Below are 22,771 nucleotides of genomic sequence, written 5' to 3'. Positions count from 1 at the left end.
GGTAACATTCAGGAAGATCCTGAGCAGGAAACATTCACACAGTAATTCATGACAGCTTCCAAAGACAATTAGAGCAAACCTGAACTGTCTGCAGCCTGGTGCAGCAGAAAGGAAAGTTTTTGTCCATTTTAGTTGAGGCTGGGTTAAAACATTACACATTAAAAAGCTGCAAAGGAAGAACCCTTAGATAAGACTGACCTTCTTGGTCAGAACAACCACTGATGCTGCTCCCCAAAGTCTGAGGTACAACCACAACAGCAGCCTATGAAAAACCTCAAAATATATTAAATTACATTTTAAAGTAGGTCAGATTTTGTCCTGTGCATATAAAAAGGATCACTTCCCTAAAGAGAATGTTATTTGGCCCTTGGCAAAAATTGGGACTGATTCTCATCAGATTCTCATTAATTTTCTGGATAATATAGAAAACCAAATGGCCTGTTCTACTCAAATAATATGAACATGCTGCCTAATCCATATGACTAGAAAAGAAGCAACTAGTTAAGATTCTTAAACACCATTCAGAAAATGTTCTCAGAACTATCTGGATTCCTGTCATCCAAGAACACTTTATAAGGTTTACATACTTTCTTCAATTTTGACATAATTTTTCAGATCCATATTAAGGGGCTGATGAATGCTTTAAAAATACAGCTCAGACTATACACTTGCTTGGAGAAATTCTGAATGGTTCTCATCATTCTAGCTTTCCAGCTCTAAAATTTAGAGCTAGAACAAAAGCTAAAAAAACTAAAAAATGCTGTTTGACCCTCTCTCTTAGTGTCTGTGTGTATAACTCTGACCTTGGTCTGCTTGTAAAACATTTCCTTTTGTGCACAAGTATGTTTAGTTTTTAAGACTCTGTCACACTCTCAGCACTCATGCAGACATTGAGCTGTTCACACCCACATTTTTACAGGAGTGCTTTGCAGTGCTAGAAGCAGATGGACTGGCCTGCTGCTTTAATCCATTCCACCTTGCATCATTTCCAGGCAATAACCTTATATTCTCAACTGAAACATAGGATATTTCAGTCATAAAGCAGCCTGCGGTCATAAAGTATTTAAAGACATTTCAGTGTCACTTAACAAGGAAATATTTAGTCAATCTACTACTATTACAGTAATGCTCAAATTGCCATCTGGAAGACCCAGATTCAAAAATCAGTCTCTGGATTCCAGGCTCAGCTCACGAAGGCCGAATACATTGTAAAGAAGATGCAATTAGTCTCCGGGGAAGGGCTTCTGCAGGCTGACGTTGGCTGTGCAGCACTCAGCACACTCACTCGGGTGGATAAAAATAACATATTGAAATGGCAGCTGCTCAGCAAAGGAAGAGGATTTGAGCAGGGATAAAAATATACCTTAAAAGAGGGGGGAAAAAAATGGTAAAATGCCTATCCAAAGCATTAAGAGGTAATAGTGAATGCAGTGAATCACTGATACTTAAGATTCACCTTTTAGCCTCACACAGGAAATGCTATTTATTTCATAAAACAAGACAACCCAAGAACATAATTATTACTGTCCTAAACAAATCCAAGGCTAGCACAGCTTAATCACCTCAGCCATAAGGAACACACTGCAAATGGATTTTGTTACATTTTGAAGAATGCCTATTTATGACTTTATTTCAGAACCCACAGCCTGCTGCTCTGAACATATCACTGAAAGACAGAAATTATTTCCAAGAGACAGCGGGTTCCAAACTGTGACTGATGTCTGTGATCATGTCCATACTCTGACTTGTTTTGAAGCCACATTTTAACATAGTACCTCTTTCTCTTGAAGTCCATTACAGCATGAAGGGGGTGCTGTCAGTGCTGCACACTAAACTCATCTCGAGCCAGTATTAAAGCCTCTCACAGACTCACAAGATAGCAGTGAGACCTATTAGATCATCTAAATTATTTCCATGCCATTCTGAGATCGCTCTCTCCAGTATGTTTTATTAGTGTCTTGCCCAGGCTATTTTTAAAGTCTCAAACCCAGAAGCTTTTCCTTTCTGAGAGTATCCAACTTTAGTTCAAAGCACTGCATGCACTGATTAACCCATTTAAAATGCAAAGAGAAAAACTTCTTATGGCTCTGCTTATTTAAATGCAGGTGTTTGAAATGGCAAGCAAGATTTAGCTGACAACCATCATTTGTCCTATTTTAAGATTTCTAGATCCAAGGTTTAAATAAAGATGGGGCAAGAAAAGCAAAAACAGGAGAGACAGAATCTGTGTTACGACAAAATCATACAGCCACTGACACAGATGGAAAATAAACACAAAAGGCTTGTGATCACGAGCCCCACTTCAGGCTTGATGTGGAATGTTTTGTACCAGCAAGTCACGATTTTTTTCCAGCTGTATCAGTTGGTTTAACTAAAGGTATTTCCTCTCCTTACAAACCCCACCCTACTTAGGGATGATCTCTGCAGCATTACCACGGCACAGCGGATGCTGGTTTGAATAAAGATCCATTCCTAAATATATTACAGGAACTATGTCACTGTGAGCTCTGCCAGAGCAGCAGCAGTCAAATTCAGTGTACTGCACATTTCACTATGAGCAAACTTCATGTCCTTGCCGAGGAGACTCTTGAAAATGAGGCTTCACAACAAAGTATTTCACGTAGGATCACTTAAATTTCTCATCTCAGTTTTGAGGCTTTTTTCTATATACTTATGTAACTATTAACCTTGATACAGAGTAATTTGCAAGAAACCTAAGAAATAATTCCCAGAACAGGACCTAGTTGATATCACTGTGTTTCAGTCAGTCTGAGACAACACATAGAAAACTTTGGCCAAGCCACAGATGACTCTGCAGAGGGGATTAACAACCAAGCTAAAGCAGGAATTAACGAGTATCAGAACTATTTGTATTCTTTGCTGACACACTTATTCCATCATTCTCAAAACATGTCAAGCACTCAAAAAAAAAAATTTCCAATGCAAAGAATCCTTTCAAAGCACTTAAACGAAAAGTCATACTGCTTACAGAACTCCCCTTGCTTAGTTGCTGAATATAAATACATGTGGAGCTGACTTTGTTAAATTCAAATTTAAAGGGAAATTTTATTTGTTCTATGGCCATGTCACCTTGGGCCAGATTTCAGCAGCTGTAACCTGGTTTGGGATGGCCTGGCAGTTGAATAGAAGGTCTTGGGGCAAATCCCAGGTGCTGCAGTCAAGGAAGGGCACCTGATTCTTGGTTCTCTATACAATGCTGGAGGCACAGGATGCTGCCAAGACAGCCTATAAACCAAATGAAAGCTATTAATACATGTCACTTATAAAATCCTGGTCCCCACTACGTAAGGTGGGAATGTATTTTGGGGTTTTAATTCATTTGACATTACTTTTATCTACAGCAGGTTCCCCTTGTCTTTCAATAGGAAACAGCATTTTGTGGTGCTTCTCATCACCCTGAATGGCTGCACAGCACTGGGGATGGGAAACTCAAGCTGCCTTTCCAGACCACAGCAAAGGCAACAAACACAAGTTATTGCCAGTTTATCAGAGGTTGGTCTTCTGAGCAAGAATCAGTATTAAAACAAGTCAGATTTCATTATCACCACAAGCCTTGATAGCAAAAGAAATTTACTTGCAGAAACCACAAGTGCAGGTTTGTTTTTTTAGTGGTCTCATGACTGGTAACAAAACTGAATCTTAGATAAGAAGTGTGTGTGAGAGTTTGACTTCTCTACTCATACAAGGAACCACTGAACTGAAATGGATTACTCATTCTACAGAACAAGAAACTAGAGTTCTGAATTGTAGACCACAAGCAGTTTCTATTCAGACAAAATTATACACAGACAATACTTTGAATACTTTGTAAGTTGAGGTATTTCCAAAGCAAGATTACCTTTGCCAAAAAAACTAAAAAAAAATAAAAAGAGAGAAATTCCAAACGCATGTCAGTTCAACCTCCCTTTTCCTTTCCCAATGGTACCAAAAAAATCTGCAATTTAAGGCAGCACAGAACTGAAAAAAAAATGTACCTGTGTTGCAACAGCTTCATCCACAGACAACTGAAAGAGGGTGCCCACCCCAGCTGACCATGCAACAGGTGCACAACGTGACTCTTCCTCACCGAAACCAAAGTTTCTTATTCTAAGTCAGCACCTCTTCCCAATTATTTACTGCAGGAAATAGTCTCTTTCTAAATTTACCTTTCAGTGAATCATTTTCAGCCCTCATTATGTCAATTAGGGAGTTCTCCAGTGAATGCATGTCGAAAGTCCTCGTGCGATCCTGCAAGCAAATACAGACAGAGCCAGTTTAGGCAACACACAGCGTTAAACGAGACCATCTGAAACATAAAAACTGCAGTTTTCTTCTACATTACTACAGCAGAATGAAGCAAAAACCATACACCAAAGGCAGGCTGATACAGGAATATTAAAAACTAGAATATTCTTAAATAAAAATCTGATCTATAGTTATTGTAACCACTCATTTAAGAACCCAATTCAATATTTAGTTTGCATTCCTTTCTACACAGCAAAATTTTGTTAAAAGTAATTTCACAGTTAGGAAGTAAAGATCATATATCCTGGGAGACAGAATTGCAAGGACAAATCATAAAACAGGTATTTCAGTCCAAATTTAAGAAATTTTAAATTCCAGAAACATGTAGAATTTCCTCCACCTAAACAACTATCTCGACACCTGAAATAGTTGAATTCTGTGCAGTCAGTTCAAATTCTACATAATTCTAAGGTATTCCACACAAGCAGGAGTGTTCCAAATAGTCTCATTTACTGGGTGACAACTTTGCTTTGATTTTTAATTCTGTGAATTCACAAGTTTGGCATTCCAAGCATTTCTAAAATTAAAGGAGGACTAAACAGATGGGAGGCACAATGTCTCCTGTACTTTACTGTTTCATTACCTCCAGCCACCTGAAGTGTATTACTACATATTTCTGCTTCCTATTAACCAAAGACATGATTTAACACATGGGTCACACTTTCTCAATCAAACAACAAATTCCACATCCTATAAATCTGATGTTACAGCAACATAAAATATCCTGGCATTGCCTTATTTTAATTGGCAAATTCAGAATAACTGAAATTTCTTGTAAAGTCTGAAATCTTTACAGTACCACATAAGGTCAGAAAGGGAGGCAAAAAGTCACCATAGTTCCCAAAATTATTCACTTATCCATGTTATCTGTGTATTTATACATTTGGATTTGGAAAAAAATTTATACAATTATATTAATCCACCTTTAGTTTTTCTCTGTCCAAGAAGCACTCTAGCATCAATTCTAAAGATTTTATTTCATTCCTGTTCTAAGGAATCCCCTCTGAACCAAGATCAAGCACTAGGAAGTATCTGTTCTAACAAAATGCGAGTAGTTCAAAACAGACATTTTTTGCTTTAAGCTGCTTCTCCACAACTATTATTATTACAGCTCCAAATAATGTTTTTTGTCCCTATCGCTGGCTGTGAAGCTGAAATTTCTCCAAAGCACACAGATCCCGCTTGGAACATTTTTAAAAAGCAGTGGTGAAGTAAAGAAGGGTATTGCACAGGCTGTTGTGTATCAGGTTATAATGGCCTTCACTCCAGTGCTGAAGCAGCGACTGCGTGTGGCAAGGGGGGTCCTTGATATCACACAGATCAGATCCAAAATGATCAGTCATTCTGGGCTTTAAATATCTCATACTATTTGAAGAGCAACGACACACCAGCTCCTAGAGTCCTGAGCCATTTCCAAGTTGTAAGTTACATTCTGACCACTAAAAAAACCACTGGTTTTCAATTAAATTTCCTGGTATTTTTCCTCTCTTCAGAACAGTTTATTACTGAGACAGAACAGGCGACGTATTTCAACCCGGATGTGCTGCATTTCAAATAGCATTAGAAGGCCCAGGGTTTGGAACCAGTTGCTTTATTAGTCTAGCAAATATCAAATTTACTATAAAAAGCAAAGCACTGCCCTGTCTCTCCTCAGTATTTATTTCCGTGGTCATTTCTATTACAAGATAATTGAGGCAACTTAGAGAAACCATCGCGAGCATTTAAATTCTAAAACCCAGTGTTTTACACATTTCTTCCTTTATAAGCAGTATTTAGTTCATTGTTTTGACTTCTCCTAGTTTGTAACTTATTTCACACTCTAGTTACATTAAAATCCTTTAGCAGGATTGAGTACAAGTCCTGGGATCTTGGATCCATTAGGATTCAACAGCTGGGAAACTCAGGAATGGGCACTAGAAGACAATATCTGCATTTCCAGCAGTCCTCACAACAGGACTACAGAAAATAGCCTAAAACACAGGTTGGAGAAAACCTGACATCCCTCAGTAGCTTCTCCTTCCTGCATTCTGACTTTCAGTGCATCGTATTAACATCAAGTGCACCCCGTGAACAGCTACAAAATTCTTATGTCACAAAGTGCAGAACCTAAGTATTTCCATGTCTTTGTGGAAGTGTGGCACTTGACATTTCAGTTGTCTGGGAGACATGAAGGGAGGAATCCAGGCCAAGTAATTTCCAGTTTACTGTGCTGTGTATGTGCTGGAACACGTGAGCCAAAGCGAGTCTCTTCTCCCTAAAATGTCCATGTTGGCTTGAGCTGTAAACAAAGGCTTTGCTGCAATGGTAAGTTTTCAACACTGAGAACAGAGAATTGAAATATTTGAGGGGAGAAAATGGAACTGAACTGGTTAGCTAACAGGGACATCACGTTCTCCAATAGAAGTTTTTTGTGGGGAGGAGTTCACAGCTTTCCCTTTCTGAGGGAAGCAGCAAGGTGTCACTTTTTCAGTGTAAGGTCCATAAGCTGCAAAATCACACTGCAAACACTTTAAAAGATGACCCTGTGCACCGATACAAAAGATTAACTGCTCAGCAGCTATTGGCAATCCCATAAAAGGAGGAATGGCTAAAATGTGGCCCACACTTACACTCTGTAGTGGTTCCAGTCACTTGTCACAGCACTGGAGATTTCCAGAGGCTAGAACACCCTCAAAATGCTGCCATGTTCCTGTCTCTTGCCTATTTTTCCAACTTTCCATTTCTAATCATCACTGTCAATGCATGGTGCTGAATGGCCCCTGGGAAGATCGGCCTTAGTCTTGGCTTGTTGGAGTTTGCTCCTCCGTGTCTTTGCTTATCAATTAGGAGAGAGTAAACCATGTTAAACACAACTATTGAATTTTGACATATTCCTGAAAGTAATGCAGCAGTTCCCCTCTCTGGAAATGCAGACAAATTCAAGAATTTGGTATGTCAGTAACCCTGTGTACATCTAGGCAATTAAAAGATGTCAGTCCTAAATTAAGACCAGCCAAAACACTAAGATCAGCTGGGTCAGAGGTTTGCACAGTGCTTATAAAAAAAAAAAAAAAATCCATTAATTTAGTTGATTACTTGCCCAGATATTGAAAGTCACCATTGGTACTTTTTAGAATTTTTATACAAATTCAAGTCCTTTTATAGTAAAAATGTTTTGAAAACAGTGGCCCAGATTTCGTCAGTCTTAACTTCCAAGATGGTCAGTGCATTTTATAAGAAACACATCTGAAATCTATCCATGTATTATATACCTGAAGTAAAATTAAAGGCTGGTAAAGGCTAATGGCCATATCACTGAAGAAATGCCTAACTCTGCATTTCACTCCATAACATCAAAAATAGCTGTAACAGTCAAGATACTGATCATGAACTGGTAACTAGATGTGATACATTTTATTTATGAGTTATAAAGCACATAAACCATACTGTGCCCAGGAAAAAACTGATGTTTTCTTTAAAAGACTTCATGCAGAGAGAATTAATAACAACATGGTGGTGGTTTTAATGAATCAGTTCACAAAATTACAGTGCTTTCCATGGAGCTGAACTGCTCACTGGATATTTATTTATTTATTTAGAAAATAAATAGGGGTAATGACTACCCTGGACTAAAGTAGAGTGTGCAAACTTCAGTAACAAAATGTGGCTACCACAGGCCTGGTATTATTTCCCTGGCTTGATCACAGTAAGTTGGGCTTTACACAAGTTTGTTTAGGGCATCTAAAATTTTGCTTTAACAGAGGGCTCAAAGGACACTCACATTTAGACCTGGGAAACAGAACTGAGGCAGAAAGACATCATGTTAAACACAAGGCCACCAAAAATAAAAAAAAAAAAAAAGAAAAAGAGAAAACCAAACCAAACATACAACAAACCAATCAAACAAATATCATCACCTTCGAGCAACAAAAAGAAAGAAACCTGCAGTCTTAATACATGACTGTGTTTAAAATTTCAGCCAACATTTCAAAAGACATTCATTACACATCATTTTGAACAAACAGTGCTGTTTTCACAATATACAAGAAGTGACAGCCAGCAGATCTGGTTAAGAACGAGCTACTGAGACTCTGAATGTTCTACAACAACAAACAGAACAGTTTTGGACTATAAACTGGCCATCTCTTTCTACAGAAAAATAAAATTATTCTGATTCTTCTACTGTCTAGAAATAATTTCTATGTGTGTATACTGTTCCTAATAATGCAACCTCACTGCAAAGAGAGAAGAATTCAGGACTTTCATGTCATGACTTTGTCCTTGGACTCCTGCAGCCTGGGCAAACCACTTCACCTCTGTGACTACAGTGATCTCCCCCCCGGCACCCAGATTATTTTATGGTTAGAGATCTTGTTAAGAAATGGAGCCACTGGTACAGAGGAAATCACTAAAATCTAATCCCAATTTTATTTTTCCAAGTCCAAAAACGTTTCATTCCAAAAAGAGTCACTTGGTGCAAAGCACATACAAGATATACTGGGACATCCTCCCATGCAAAAGAAATTAAATGAATTTTTCATGCACAGGAAGACTATACTTTGCACTTTAAAAGCTCATGCCTAAATTCTCTTGCACATCAGAAAGATGTACATTCAACTTAACTATGAAAGTGCAGATTTATTGTATTTAATCTGCACCCACAGCACTACCATCACCTGAACAATTAAGATTCCAGAACCTGAGAGTTTCTATTCAGCACTTCCCATGAAGGGCCTCCCAGGGCTAAATCCCAAAAGGTACAAAAAAGTCAAGCCTGGCAAGGTATGAGCTCTTGCTGGTAGCTAAGTCTGGGCCTGATCTCTTAAAATAAGGTTTATCTGAAGTCCAGGGCATCAGTAATAATGCCAAAGATGCCATTGCACCAAGTGATTTACTGAAGGTGACTAAGGAGTATTTATGGAGTAGCTGCCAGTGGGGCTTGTTTCATACATTTAAATATCTGTCAAACCAGATTATTTGTGCAAATCAAAAAACTCACAACTACATTTGTACCCTCATTATAGCACAAGAAGCCTGAAACTTTCTGAAACCTTGTTCCTGTTTCCCATAACTCAAAAGCTGTGTGTCTCAGGCACAGTAAGGTGTACAGGGCGAGGCAATATCATCATATTTATCATCATAAATACAAGTTCCACATTTTTCTTTTAACTGCAAAGCAAATTTGGACTTGATTATGCTTCTGGGTAAGCTTCTCCTCCTTCCCACCACCCTGCAAATGCTGTATTCCAGCTTCCAGTTCAGTATCCAGTGAATTAAAAGCTTTGAATAAACAGGTTTTTCCTGAAAGGATGTTGCTGTATTCTGCCCGGATCATCTTTTATAGCTTCACCAGGGAACAATAAGAAGGAGCTGGAAAAGTTAAGTGGCACATCAGACAGGAGTTTTTTTGGGGAGGGCACAATTCTGGTTTAGTTAAACTTGAACTTTTTAAGTGTTAGAAATGACAGACCTTTATATACATTTCCAGTAATGTGTCTGATTCTATTTTAGCCACAAATCAAGTTTTCTATGTATCTTCTAGAAAATACTTCCCATAATATCTTGTGTTCTCACTCTTTATGCTGGGCTGCTAAGTCTGCAACTTTTCAAAGCAAAATGCTTAATAAGAGTACTCCTTTTAATCTTAGGAAAAGACAAACATAATTCAAATAGCTTCTAACAAAAGCTCTCTTTAAACAGAAACCCTGAGGTCAAAAACACACAGGAGGGCCAAAGCCCAAGTATTAACGTCAGTAGTAAGTTTATAAAACAAGAACAGTGTTAACTTCCACAGCACTTAACTTGTGCATGTCATACCACATTAGAGTGCTGCTAATCCCACAGATCAGTAGCTGTGGGGAACAGCACACAAAATACTAATTACTACACAACTGATGCAGTTATAGAAAAATGGGTGAACAGGTTTAAAAATCCAACTTTAAGTATTTATTCTATTTTCAAATGATAGCTTGAGATTTCTTGGAATAATTGCTGTTGCTAGAATAAAAATGGAATTCTGCAAAACAAATAACCTCTTTTTATGCAACCAGCTCTCGTGAGTTATGAAAAGGTTCCTCAAAACCAACTATTAAAATAAAGGGGCACGGTAAAGAAATTTACTTGCAAAATCTTTTCAAGAGGAAAGTTTAGCAAATGCATTCAAGAGGTTATTTTTTAATTCCAGTTCCCCGTGAATTTGTTTAATGCACTTATTAAACCAACCCATTTCTGTGGGCAAACAAATGCTGACGTACAGCTCAGAATTCAAACACATTTTGTAATCACGTATGTGTTTTCTCAAACATTCCATATCTGCCTGGGGGAAGAGCAAGTCTCTCTGGCACAGCCCCTGGATGGATTTGGAAGGGGTTATATACCTGGAAACCAGCCACTGTAGAAGAAAGGAAAAAACATTTTGAACAAGTGGATATAATGAACTGCTCTCATGTACAAAATTCTTTGAAATGGGCAGTTATTTTCAAGCCTGATTCCAGGAAGAAACACAGATTATTTTTAAGCATTTTTACAGAACACTATTGCTTCACTTGCTTGTGCCTTCAGAGACCAATTTAAAAAACATCGTCACACATTGAAGATGAGATCTGGAAACCTGGAAATGCCTATCAAAGCAAGATTTATGCATTGCATAACAGGCAGGATGTTCCACTCATGAGGAAGTGCAAGTACACAGCAAAAGGAAAGCCAAAACAATCTCGAAGGCAGTGCTGCCCTAAAACACAATTACTGAGCACCCAGTTTGTCAGTGCTGCTGGGAGACAAGTAGAAGGAATTATTTTAAAAATCAGTAACTTTGAAAGATGCAATAGTCACAGTCAAAGCATTTTCATGTATTAAATCTCAAGGAAGCCTGTCAGAGCCAAAAGACTCCATTTTTTTTCTTCTTAATTTTAATTCAGGAACCATTTTTTCATTTGGAGACCATTTCCTTTTCAAACGAACACACAAAGAACAATGGCTTTTCTCTTTTCAAAAGACCTTTGAAGGGGGAAGCTGCCCAGTGGCTAAAGCACAACATCAAAACTTAATTTCATTAACAGATCTGGTAAGTCTTCTCTGACCTTGCTTTCACTTCCAAGACATTCCTACAGACATGTTACTTCTGAAACATTAGGAGAAAGAATTCCAAATGGAAAACACTTAGGACAGAAAGCACAGGGTTTGCACGCAGCCCTCCATACCAAGCACGGCATCATCAAATTGCAAGGTTATCTAACAGATCACCACAGTATTTTCCTTTCATCTGAACCATTTGGAGCACCCACTTCATCCCAAGAATCGAAGGGCCACGGGCAGAAATGTTTGAAGTGAGCAGGAATTCACATCAGTGGCTTACAGGGATATTATGCAACATCATCCTCTTCAAAGAGGAAACGAGCATTTACTCCTGGTTACCCTAAGATTCGCATCAAAACAGACAGAATTCTGTGTGTCGGCAAGCTTTGGAGTAGAGACAACCTCTGTGAAAAAAAGAAAGTGATCCCCAAATATTTGCAGTTGCTGGTTTGCATTTTGCCTTCTAAAGAAACTAATTTTCACTAGATTGCAGCAACACTCGTTAATGATTTAAGCAGCAAAACATAAATATTAAATGAAAGGGATAGTTGTATCAAATTACTCCATTATGTTGCTGCAGCAAGGACAGCTTTCAACTATTTCCTAAACAGGAAACTAAGAATATTCCAGTAACAAAATAGCCTTGTCCAGTACATGATTGCTACCTCGTCTAGTACATGAAGGATACTTCATAAAAAGATAGACAGATGCATAAACACAAATATATAATATGCTAAAGTCCTTATTCTGCTTTGAGGCAGGCATAGAATCAGCATAATCAAGAAAAAAAAAAAAAGACATCAAAGGTCAAATTTTACATCATTTGTTTTCCAGCAATTCAAGAATTCAGTGTGCTTTCAACACTCAGCTAAGTGACCAAAGGAGCTAAAGATTTTATACAAAAAAAAAAAAGAAAGTCATAAAAAGCAGTTGTCCATGATGGCTTCAAAATTAATCAGCATCTTTCTAGGGCTGCAGTGCTGAAGTCCTGTTTTGCTGCCCTGCCCTTTTCCTCACAGAAGTGACAGTACCGGACTGGAAAGCACTCCACTCCACACTTTCCTTTTCTTGGCACGAAGGAGTGTCAGACTTGGTCTTGACATGTACAGCTTCATCTGAGTGTTTATGTAAACAGACACCAACATGCTAAACAAAAATCATTTCTTTACCATGATCAAACTACATGTGTCTGCTATTCTATGTCTGGAATGCCATCCACAAGTCAAGGTTGACTTCGCCAGTTTTCTCTAATTTCCTTGATGCCGATCCAAGCACGTTTCTATCCCTGTGTATATATTTGGGGCTTATACACAGCAGCAAGGACACACTTGATCTCATTCTGTCACTCTGAACATCAGCTACGTGTCAGGGTACAGAGTGAATCAAACCCTGAGCCAAGTCTCGCTGCAGTGAGGCTGAAAAAAGACCAGCTCCAGCTGTGCCCTTTTTCTAATGGTTTCAGTGTATAAATTCCATATGCTGGATACAGGTTGATTATATTCATTACAAATCCCGACATTAAAATCAATTATTACTATAGGCATTCTAAATTTAGAAGGGCTCTACCTGATATTGAACCAGCCAACAGCTCTGCAGTAGAAAAAAGGGCCCTAAAGGAAAGTTACTGCCAGAGCTGCTGTGCTGTCAGCAGGCCCTGCACAGCACCAAAAAAGACAGTTTGCAAAGAACCCAACTATCCACAAACCCACAAAGTCATTATTAAATGTATTTCTGTTTCTTTACACCATGAGACATATTGCACAGCTTTTATCTTCGAAATTATTTTAAAGTAGGTCACCCTGGGTGTCTTGCAGCGTGGCCAGAAATACTGCAATCACGTTGAGATTTTTACTTTTGCCCTCATTTGAAGAGCTTGAAAAACAACCCTGGAAATGTAATAGAGCTCTTGGGTTGTTTAATTCGCCCTAAAGGAGTTTACAAAAGGCGCACACACACATAAAAGCTCGGTTTAACTAGTGGTCAGATGAAAAGAAGAGTACTTCTGGTTTAATTTCTACTGTAAATTAGGTTCAACATTATACAATTCTTTTCAAATTCATAACAAGTCAGCCCCGGAGGAGAGGCTGAACTGCCACTGCCTCCTGCCAGAAGAAGGCCATAGCAAAAATATAGGAGACCACCAACTGACACTGGTCCAGATCTAATTTTAGTGATGATTTAATGGCTTGTAACCAGAATTTGCTGCCATTACTGAGGAGAGCAAACTGCACCAATTACCATCCTGTATAAAAAAATCAAAGTTTCAAAAAAAAAAAAAGAATGCTACACAAACTATGTTGCACTGCAAATCCATGTGATACTCGAAAATAAAATACACTTTTCTCAGATGTGGTACATTCTTGAGTATTTTAAAAGGCCTCAGATGTTTCATACTCTGACAGGCAACACTTTTTTTCCTTATTCCTTTTTGTAGATACTTGCTGCTGGTAACTAAATTTCTTCATTGGCTATTTCTGTCTGTGTGTTAGTATTAAGCTGAAGGAAAGTGGCTAATACAGGTGGCTGGTAGGCAAGAGATATTTATCACCATCACTATTAAAAAACAACATGAATCACAGTTTGGAGGATCATTCCCATTATGACATTTCAAGTTCAATATGTTTTGTTTTTTTTTAAGTTGCAAGCACAGAAATCCTACAACCAGGCTGTGCTGTTCCAACACACTGCACTTCCCAGAGCATTTTAATGCACTTTGGGGTCATTTTTCTTATGGACAGAACAGAGTGTGCTCACCTGAAAGGGAAAAATGTTGTCAGCTCTATTCAAACTGTCTTCCATCCACGATTTTGGAGCGAAGGCCGAGCTGGGCCGGGCGTACTTCTGCAGCTGGATATGATTACTTGCAAAATTCTTCTTTAAGGGCGAGATGGAGTTCAGGGGTGTTATCCCTCCGTTCAGTCCCCGGCGGTGGTCTCGACCTTGGGACCCTCCCCACCCACCGTATCCGCCGCCACCGGGGCTCCATGAGGATGGTGTGGGAGAAGGGCTTTGGTAGCTGCTCCACGGAGAAGGTGGCTTGTTAAGATTATTAGCCAAATGAGGCAACTGATTAAAAGCAGCATTTCTGTGTGTGAATGGAGGTGGGTGAGGACTTGCAGGAGACCTCCTCTGTTGCTGATGCTGATTGTGATGATGCTGAAAATGGGGGTGATGAGGGTGGTGCTGAGAGAGGGGTCCGATCTGGGGGGAAAAGCTACCACCAAAGCCAGGGCTGACGTGATGTGGAAAATTCTGAAACAGCAGAGCACCATTATTAGCTGAGGCAGTAGGGACCCCTCCCTGATGGAAAAAACTTGCATCTTCATTGATTATTGTAGAAGAAGAAGGAGGAATAGCTGCAGACCAGTTACTAAAACCAGTCAGAGAAGATGCAGTGGATGTCAAGGGCTGTGTTGAAGTACCGAGCCCCGAAGCCTCTTGATAATCAAATCCTGTTAACACCGGCGATTCTATTCTGATTTTCTCCTTTCCATTGCCATTCTCTGAAGAATTATCACCCTGATTTTCTTCAGTTTTAGCTTTCTCGGGTTCAGAGAGCATGCCTGCTTCCTGACTTTGACCAGGGGAAAGCTGCTGTTTTTCTAGGGACTCTTGCTTTTCCTGTTGCTGAGTTTTAGATTTTTCTGACCCCAGAATCTCATCCTGAATATTATGGGCAGCTGGAGCAGGAAAGAGCCAAGCTGACCCAGCACTACTGCCATTGGCAGCTGTGTTATTATTTATAAAAGCAGCAGGGCTGGGGGTTGCATTTTGATGATGGTGTGGAGGCTGCAGATGTGGATGAAATCTGACTGGAAAAGCTGACTTATTTCCAGTGTTGTTTTGCACTAACACTCCAAACCCGTAATCCCCCATTTATTATATTTAGGGTTTGAATCCTCCCTGTAAGAACAAGTTGATGTTTAGTGTTTAGCTTGTCCTCTTCTGAGGCAAGATTAGCAAGTATCCTGTTTTTCACTAGATATTCCAGTTTCTCCCTCCACGCTATTTGTTTCAGATTTGGATAAAGATGTTTGCTTTTTGCAAAAGATAGATTTCTTCAACTATTTCAATGTGTCAATTTGCGTCCGTTTCCTTCCTTTGGGCAGAAGGAAGGGAAAAATAAATCTTTGGTTCACAAAATAAGAGGTTTCCTTTTTCGAAAGGAAATGCACAGCAATGAGAGAAAAAGCTTCTGGCGAATAAGGATAAAGAGATTCTAACTATGCTGTTTTTTTCCTCCTCAGCAGCCTTGACTCGCCCATAAATGAGTTAAGAGGGAAGAAAAAAAATACAATGACGTCTGGTCCCTCAACCCCTTGGCAGCAAAAAATAGATTTAAATCTGCAATAATTTAATACATCTCTATAATCTAATATATATTTGTGTCCTGTTTAAAAAGAGTCTTTGCTGTGGACAAGGGAAAAATTTACCTCAGGATCTCAGCATTCAGAGGGTGAAAAGGGTAAGTGAGTTGCAGAAGAGGCTTTTTCCCCGTGCTGCTGGGTTTAACCTATTATATTTAGCAATAATATACACCGTGTGTGTGTATGTGTGTGTGTGTGTGGTTGTTTAAAGGGGTAAGATCTTATCTCAGGAAATCAGTATTCTATGTGTGCTGGGTGGGGAGTTAGTTGTGCAGAAGGGTGGATTCTTGATGCTGCTCCTTCTGGGCTGGGTTTCAGAGCTCGCCAGACTCGCTTCTTATTTATGATCCAATATTTGCGTGTCCTTCATAAGAGTCCTGGCTGTCCGAGGAGGGAGGTTTTCATCTCAGAAATCAGCATTCACCGTTCGGGGAAGGGAAGGGAGGGGACAGCGCAGGAGGAAGGGGAAGGAGGTTTTTCTCGCTCTCTGCTGCCGGGAGGGTGTTTTGTGGTGCGGGGCTCGCCTCCTTCCCCGGGAATCGCGGCTTTCCCGCAGCCTAGCGAGCCCCTGGAGACGCGCTCCCTCCTCAGGCTCTCGGCGTCCAGCGGGGCCGGGCCGTGGGTGCCCCGCGTGTCCCCCCGCCCTCGCTCGAGCCGGGGGAGGCAGGAGGGGTTTTACCTCAGCAGCGCAGCAGCCTCCGGCAGGGAGGGGAAGGCGCGGCCGGCCGGGCTCCTCTCTCCCCCATGGAAGGTGTTTAAGCGGCTCTCCCGGGTCGCCCGGCGGGGTCGGGGCGGGCTCTGTGTCGGGGCGCAGCGCTCGGGGCTCCGGCGGCGGCTGCTCGGGGCGCTCGCTGCCCTGCGGCTGCTCGGCTCGGCTGCGGGCGGGCCGTGCCCCTCATGGACCGGCCGCACCGGGGGGGGGGGGTTTCTCCGCGGGGACGCTGCTGCGAAGATCTGCAAGGACCAGGAGACCGACAGCCTTCGGTAGCCGGCGACGTGTCCCCGGCGCGGAGCCTCCGCTGCCACCGCCTCGTTTCGCGTCTTTTTTTCCGTGTGTTTGCTGCCGCCTCCCCCGCCCCCCACCCCCCCGGCGTCCGCCGCAGCCGGTGCCTCGCTGGTCCCCGCGCGGCCGCTGCCCAGCCCGTGCCGCCTGGACCGAGCGGCCGCACCAAATGACAACCAGCTGGCGGGGGCCGCGCGGCGCTTCCGGGGCGGTGGCGGCCGCGCCCCCGGCCCGCCCCCGGCCCCGGCTCCGCCCGCCCGGGGTCCGCTGCGCGCCGCCATGTTTGGTAAGGGCAGGAACACCCCGGCTGGGGCGGCCGCCCCGGCGCTCGGTGCGCCCGCCCGCAGCGCGGCCGCCATGTTGAGTGTGGGCAAGAGGTCAGGCGGATGCCGGCGGGGCCGCCATCTTGGAGTGAGGAGCGCGGCGCCCGCCATGTTTGTGCAGGGCAGGGCGTCACCTGTCACCGCGCTGACAGTGGCGTGATATAGAAGGGTCTGGGTTGGAAAGGGAGATTAAAGATCATCAAATTCCACCCCCCTGCCATGGGCAGGGACACCTGCCACCAGACCAGGTTGCTCAGAGCCCCATCCAACCTGGTCTTTAACACTTCCAGGGATAGGGCACTCACAGCTTCTCTGGGCGACCTGTGCTAGAGCCTGAACACCCTCACTGGGAAGAATTTGTCCCTATATCCAACCTAAATTTTCCCTTTTCAGAGGAAAAGTCCCTTTGTCTTGTCACTCCAGTCCCTGATGGAGAGTCCCCGTCCGGTTTCTTTGTAGCCCTGTCAGATACTGGAGGAGGCTCTGAGGCCTCCTCACAACCTTCTCTTCTCCAGGCTGAACAATCCCAGTTCTCTCAGCCTTTCCTCATAGCAGAGGTGCTCCATCCCTCTGAACATCTCGGTGCCTCCTCTGGACTCACTCCAAGCCCATGTCCCAGGGCTGGAGGCAGCTCTGCAGGGGGGTCTCACCTGAGCGGGGCAGAGGGGCAGGATCCCCTCCCCTGCTGCCCACACTGTGGGATCAACCCACGACACACCCAAGTCCTTCTCTTCAGGGCTGCTCTCAGTCTCATGGCTAATATCTAAAACTGAATACTCCATGAAAGGCTGCCTTTTTGTAACATCCTTCAGCACCCCTGGACTGCAGCCCCTGCAATGGCTTGGGTTGGAAGGGACCCTAAAGCCCATCTTGTTCCATCTACTGCAGGTGCAGTTTATACAAGAGTTCATTTTGGGGATGGGCTCTCTTTTTGCACATTTGCAAATTAAAATGTGCTAATAAAAATATAGTTCAAAATAAGTAACAAGATCTAGTGAAATTAAAATAACTGTATGTAGATTCATCAGTCGAAAAATCAACTGTAAAAGGAAACGTGCAGAAACTTTCCCTCAGTAGTTTTCATTTAGTAGTGGGGTGTCCACTACTACTTGCTCCAAGACTTTTCTGCCCCCTCAGTCATCTCATTGTAGGTTTGGATGATGCATCTTTTTTTTTTTTTGCATCTTTTACCAAACCAAGTATTTCCCAACAATTTTATTAAATAAGCTTTTTGTTTGCAATCGTAGATACCTTGTTTCATTGTGTGAAAACAGACTTGTTTACATATGGTGAAAACATCATTGTGAAAATATAATTACTGGGTTATAATTTCCCCTTTTGTTTACTGCTTGCAACCTATGTGAGCCCATCTGATACTAAGTATTATTTTCTCTGTATTTTTCTAGTCATACTGTTATTATCATCATTATCATCAGATTCAGGGTTAACAGGCACTTCTGTCAGGATGCCATGAACTTGGCTCTAGCAGCAGATTGCTATTCCGTGAATAGTTTGGGAAAGACTGAGTACATGGCCTTAATTTAATTTCAGACACACCCTTGCAATGCATTAGGGTAGATGCAGATCCACTAGAGTGATACGAGCAGAACAACTTCCAAAATCTGACTGTAATCACTTCGCTTGACAAACATGGTTTGCTCAAACCATGGGAGGTTTCTTAACAGCCAACGCTGGGATGGTATCACTGCCCAGCAGCATTTGTGTCAGTTTATTCAACCTCTGAGAAAAAGTGCCTGAACAGTGCACAGGGATTGCAGCCACCGTAATAGTTACACAGAAGAATAAATCACAGAAGAAAGTCAGAACTGTCTATAAATAAGACAACCTGTGAGGGAGTTGCCACTTTGGTGACTGGATGATGTAACGAGAGTCTCAAAGAATGCAAAGCATGACAGTGTCATAGAATCACAGAATGGTTTGGGTTGGAAAGGACCTTAAAGATCATCTCATTCCAGTCACCTGCCATGGGCAGGGACACCTTCCACTACACCAGGTTGCTCCAGTTTTTTTAATCACTCAAGCCATAAGCTTGAGCCCTTGTAGAGTCAAATTAACCCTTTATCACATAGTGAGTTAGACACTGATTTTCCTGTAGCTTATGCCTTGACCTAACTTTTGGATGAAACTTGAAACATGAGATCCAAATAATTAGAAAACCCCAAATCCTTGGGCATCGAAGTAATGTGAATCTAGCTAATTTAGAAATTTAATCTTAAATTTCCCTTTACCACAACAATAAATATCCAAGACTATTTTTCAGTGGGAAGGAAAGGGCAGAGTTTTCTCAGTAGCATTTACTTACACACAGTGGTGAGATTCATGCCCAGATTTGCTGCCACATCTACCGAGTAGGTCCCTGCAGCTCAGTTCTGATGTATCCAACACTTTTCACCTGAAAGAGGTTTCAGACTGAATGACACTTGAAGTGCTTTAAATCATCATGGTACCTTCCACTAATCACTACCAGCATTTAATGGATTCATTCCTGGAAGCACTTCGACTCTTCTGGGTACCTTAGAGGAGAGGATTCCTCTGGCCACTCCAGCTGACATCATTAGGCAGCTTTAGCTGATGACTGCCAATGGCTCTGTGCACTAAGCAGGCTCCCCCAGAATCAATCTCCAGGGTCACAAAACCCTTAACAACCTCTTCACTGTGAGACTAAATCACAAGTGGGAACATATTGCTCTCCTCTGAGGATTAGATTTCGTAGCCTGCTTTTATACTGACAATATCACCATAACACATCGTGCAATAAGTTCTTGACTGTGTCTCAGGTCACAGGAAAGATTGAGGATGGCTGAACTGGTGTAGAAAAATCTGTGTGCTCACTTTTGCTCAGTCAGAAATAATCTTGAGATCTGTGATTTGCTGGGGTCTGGTGCAGGGCCTGCTCTGTCTTTCAGTGTTACATACAGTGAAACACAGCAAAGGGGAACATCTTCAATTTTGTCAGGTGTGCTGCATAGTCTTGGTAAGGTCATGTGCCCCATGAGGTGTGGAATTGCTAATGATAATTTAATAGATTGGCTCACAGATAAACTAAACCTGAAAGCAAATGGAATCCCCAAGAAGCCTCTCCAGCTCAGTCACACGACTCATCCTGGGAGAATCTGGGAGAGCAGATGTGCCGTTTGTGATAACACTCTGAATGTTATCAAATCAAGGTCCCATTGAGCTAAGAAGTGAAAGGACTTGCAGAGCTGAGAAGGAACTCCTTATGGAAATGCCTTGCCAGCAACCCTCTTTTTTTTTTTTTTTTTAAATCAAAGTACCGTCAGCTCTCATGCATCTGCTGATTGCAGCTGTCACAGTGTCATCCAGAGAGAAAGGTGAGCCCTCGGTGACTCAACACACGAACGTCAAACATTAGCACTGCACACACTAGAGGAACATCACATTGATGCACCTGTTTTGCACTGTTGGTGGGGAAACTGAGAATTCAAGTCTCAGTTAACTGCTGTGCAGTTAAAGTCATATGCATTAAAAAAAGGGAGCAGAAAGAGGATGAGAATCTCTTTTATAGGGGCAGCATTATCAGCTGTATCTTATTTATCAAAAACCGTAACTGCTGTTTTCTTGAATGTCAAAAGGCCTATTAGGATGTTCAGATCTCTAGTTTTATACTAAAAATCGTTGCTGTATCTTGCCCACACAATGGTCTATGGCATATTAACACAGTTTAGTAAATCAAATTTGAATTCAAAATTAACACTATACTTACAGCACAGGGACTTTAGGAAGAGTGCAGTGGGATATGCTACAATTCAAAGGGATCATTTATGGGATTGTCAGTCACTTAGATGTTCCTCTACATTACTTTAGGTCTAGTGTATCACAGAAGACACAGGACTTGCTCACAGTCAGTGGTAATAAAACAGCCAACAGATCTGAAAAGCTGCATCAACATTTTATCCTAAACAATTGCTCCAGGAAGGCTGAGCTAAAAACTTCAGGCAAGCTGTCAGTAGCTAATATTAGCCTACATGTACAGAAAAATTTTTAATTTCAGAGCAATTTTCAAAGACTGCAGAAAATGTTCTCTAGGCTGCAGAGAAAATCCGACAGTTCATTTTTGTGCTGATGCAGCTGCAACTGCTGTTTGCTAGATCATATCTCAGCTTGGTCATTGCAATATCAAAGTATGATTTTATAAACCTTTTAACTCTTGTGTAAAGCACACTATACATGCTAATGGATTCATTTGACTAAGCTGGCTTCGTCATTTTGCTGCAGCTGGATGAAGGTACTATATATTGATATACCCTCATATGTTAAGCAACCCCTTAATGGAATACATTGCCTTGGAGTCTTTAGTCTTTATGAAAAAACCCTTATCACTGCCCAGAGAACTATTTTGTGTGCAGTAATTATGTAATATTAATGAACAGTATTACATACAATTTTTTTCTAGCCCTATTCTTTGTATGGAATATACTTCAGAATGACCTGACACTGCAAAAATGCCTCTAGCTTCCATGGCTCATGTAAAATACAATAAATACGTAAATAATTTAGAAGAGGAAATAGGTGGTGTTGCAAAGGCAGTGGCATTCTTACCACTGTGCTTCAAAATCTGCTGATGTGACCTTTGCAAACCCGTTTTTCTTTTTCCATTTAAGGATACTGCTTCCTCAAGATGGACAAAAGAGATTCCACACAGACACGGAGTTTTAAAAGGCCAATTTGAAGGCTCGCTTTATAATTTTCTTTCTGAAATTGTAGAAGGAAAAAAGCACACAGGGAGGTATATGCCTGCCCACTGTAGCCTTTCACAGAGAGCCTGGCATATCTCTGTGCTGTGATGGGATTCCTGGAGCTAGAAGTTCCTAAATTTTGAGCCAGGCTGCTTAAAGTCTGAGAGGCTGAACCTGAACCCAGTGGATGAGCCATCTTCAGACATGCCAGGACAGCCTGTCCAGGGGCACCACCCGTTGTCCAAAAGGCATCTGGAAAGCAAGGGCCACTCAGTGGTCTTCAGTGAAAGAGGCCTTTTATGCTATGGAGAATTAGCTTCTCAATCTCTTTGGGTTTAGGAACTTTTTCCCACTTTGAAGGCAAATAACTGCTTATTTAATTCCTGTTAATAAAGGAGGAATGCTGGGCTGTTGCAGGGGGCAATTAGTCAGGCTTGCAGAGTACACTTGGTGCCGAGTATAATTTTTACTGCAAATCGGTGACACCTTCATTTCTCAAAGTAAGACTTCATAGCCCATTCATTTACAAAGTGGGCTAGTGCCTTTGGGTATTTGGGAAGGGCAAAAAGACAAATTGAAAAGCATCAAATCATTTAATTTGAAAGTGCATTAAGCACACGCCTTCCAATTTTCTGACTAAAATATTCGCTGGCTTTTTCCAAAGAGGTTTGTATTCAGGGCACAGAAATAGTTTATGGATTTTAGATTCCTGAAATACTTAACAATGCTATTAAGGGGAGAAAAACACTGGCTTCTTGTCCTAAAAAAAAAAAAACCAGATTCACGTGCAAAGTGTTAATGAGCCCAAGTGACAGCTTAAGGATAAATATAGCATAACCCTCACCCCCCAAGGTTAGCTAATCAAACATTTTCTAGAACGGAATTTCTGAGAAGTGTGGAATATACAACAGAAAAAGCAAAGTGAACAATATTAAGAGTCCAGTTCAGAGTGACCAAAATGAGGTAGGTCTTTTTTTCCACTTGGGAGCCACAGTACCCCCA

At 41.5% G+C, this 22,771-nt stretch overlaps 1 protein-coding gene across 2 annotated transcripts in view; it reads right to left on the bottom strand.

Moving 5' to 3' along the window:
• The window catches only part of CPEB4 (cytoplasmic polyadenylation element binding protein 4), a 42,678-nt gene extending 25,848 nt beyond the window's left edge, over positions 1 to 16,830 (bottom strand). The window contains exons 1-2 of one of the 2 annotated variants that reach the window (XM_032702572.1): positions 14,113 to 16,830; positions 4,167 to 4,248 (exon numbers count right to left, since the gene is read on the bottom strand). In XM_032702572.1, coding sequence (XP_032558463.1) covers positions 4,167 to 4,248; positions 14,113 to 15,234 — 1,204 coding nt within the window. In that variant the 5' untranslated portion in view covers positions 15,235 to 16,830. The remainder of the gene's footprint in view (positions 1 to 4,166; positions 4,249 to 14,112) is intronic. The other variant, XM_032702573.1, reaches the window with a different exon arrangement.
• Positions 16,831 to 22,771: the final 5,941 nt, after the last annotated feature.

The sequence above is a fragment of the Chiroxiphia lanceolata genome, chromosome 15, assembly GCF_009829145.1.
Source record: "Chiroxiphia lanceolata isolate bChiLan1 chromosome 15, bChiLan1.pri, whole genome shotgun sequence".
In the NCBI taxonomy this organism is placed as follows: domain Eukaryota; kingdom Metazoa; phylum Chordata; class Aves; order Passeriformes; family Pipridae; genus Chiroxiphia; species Chiroxiphia lanceolata.
Note: the sequence above shows the minus strand (reverse complement) of the source record. Positions and strands in the feature narration are given on the sequence as shown.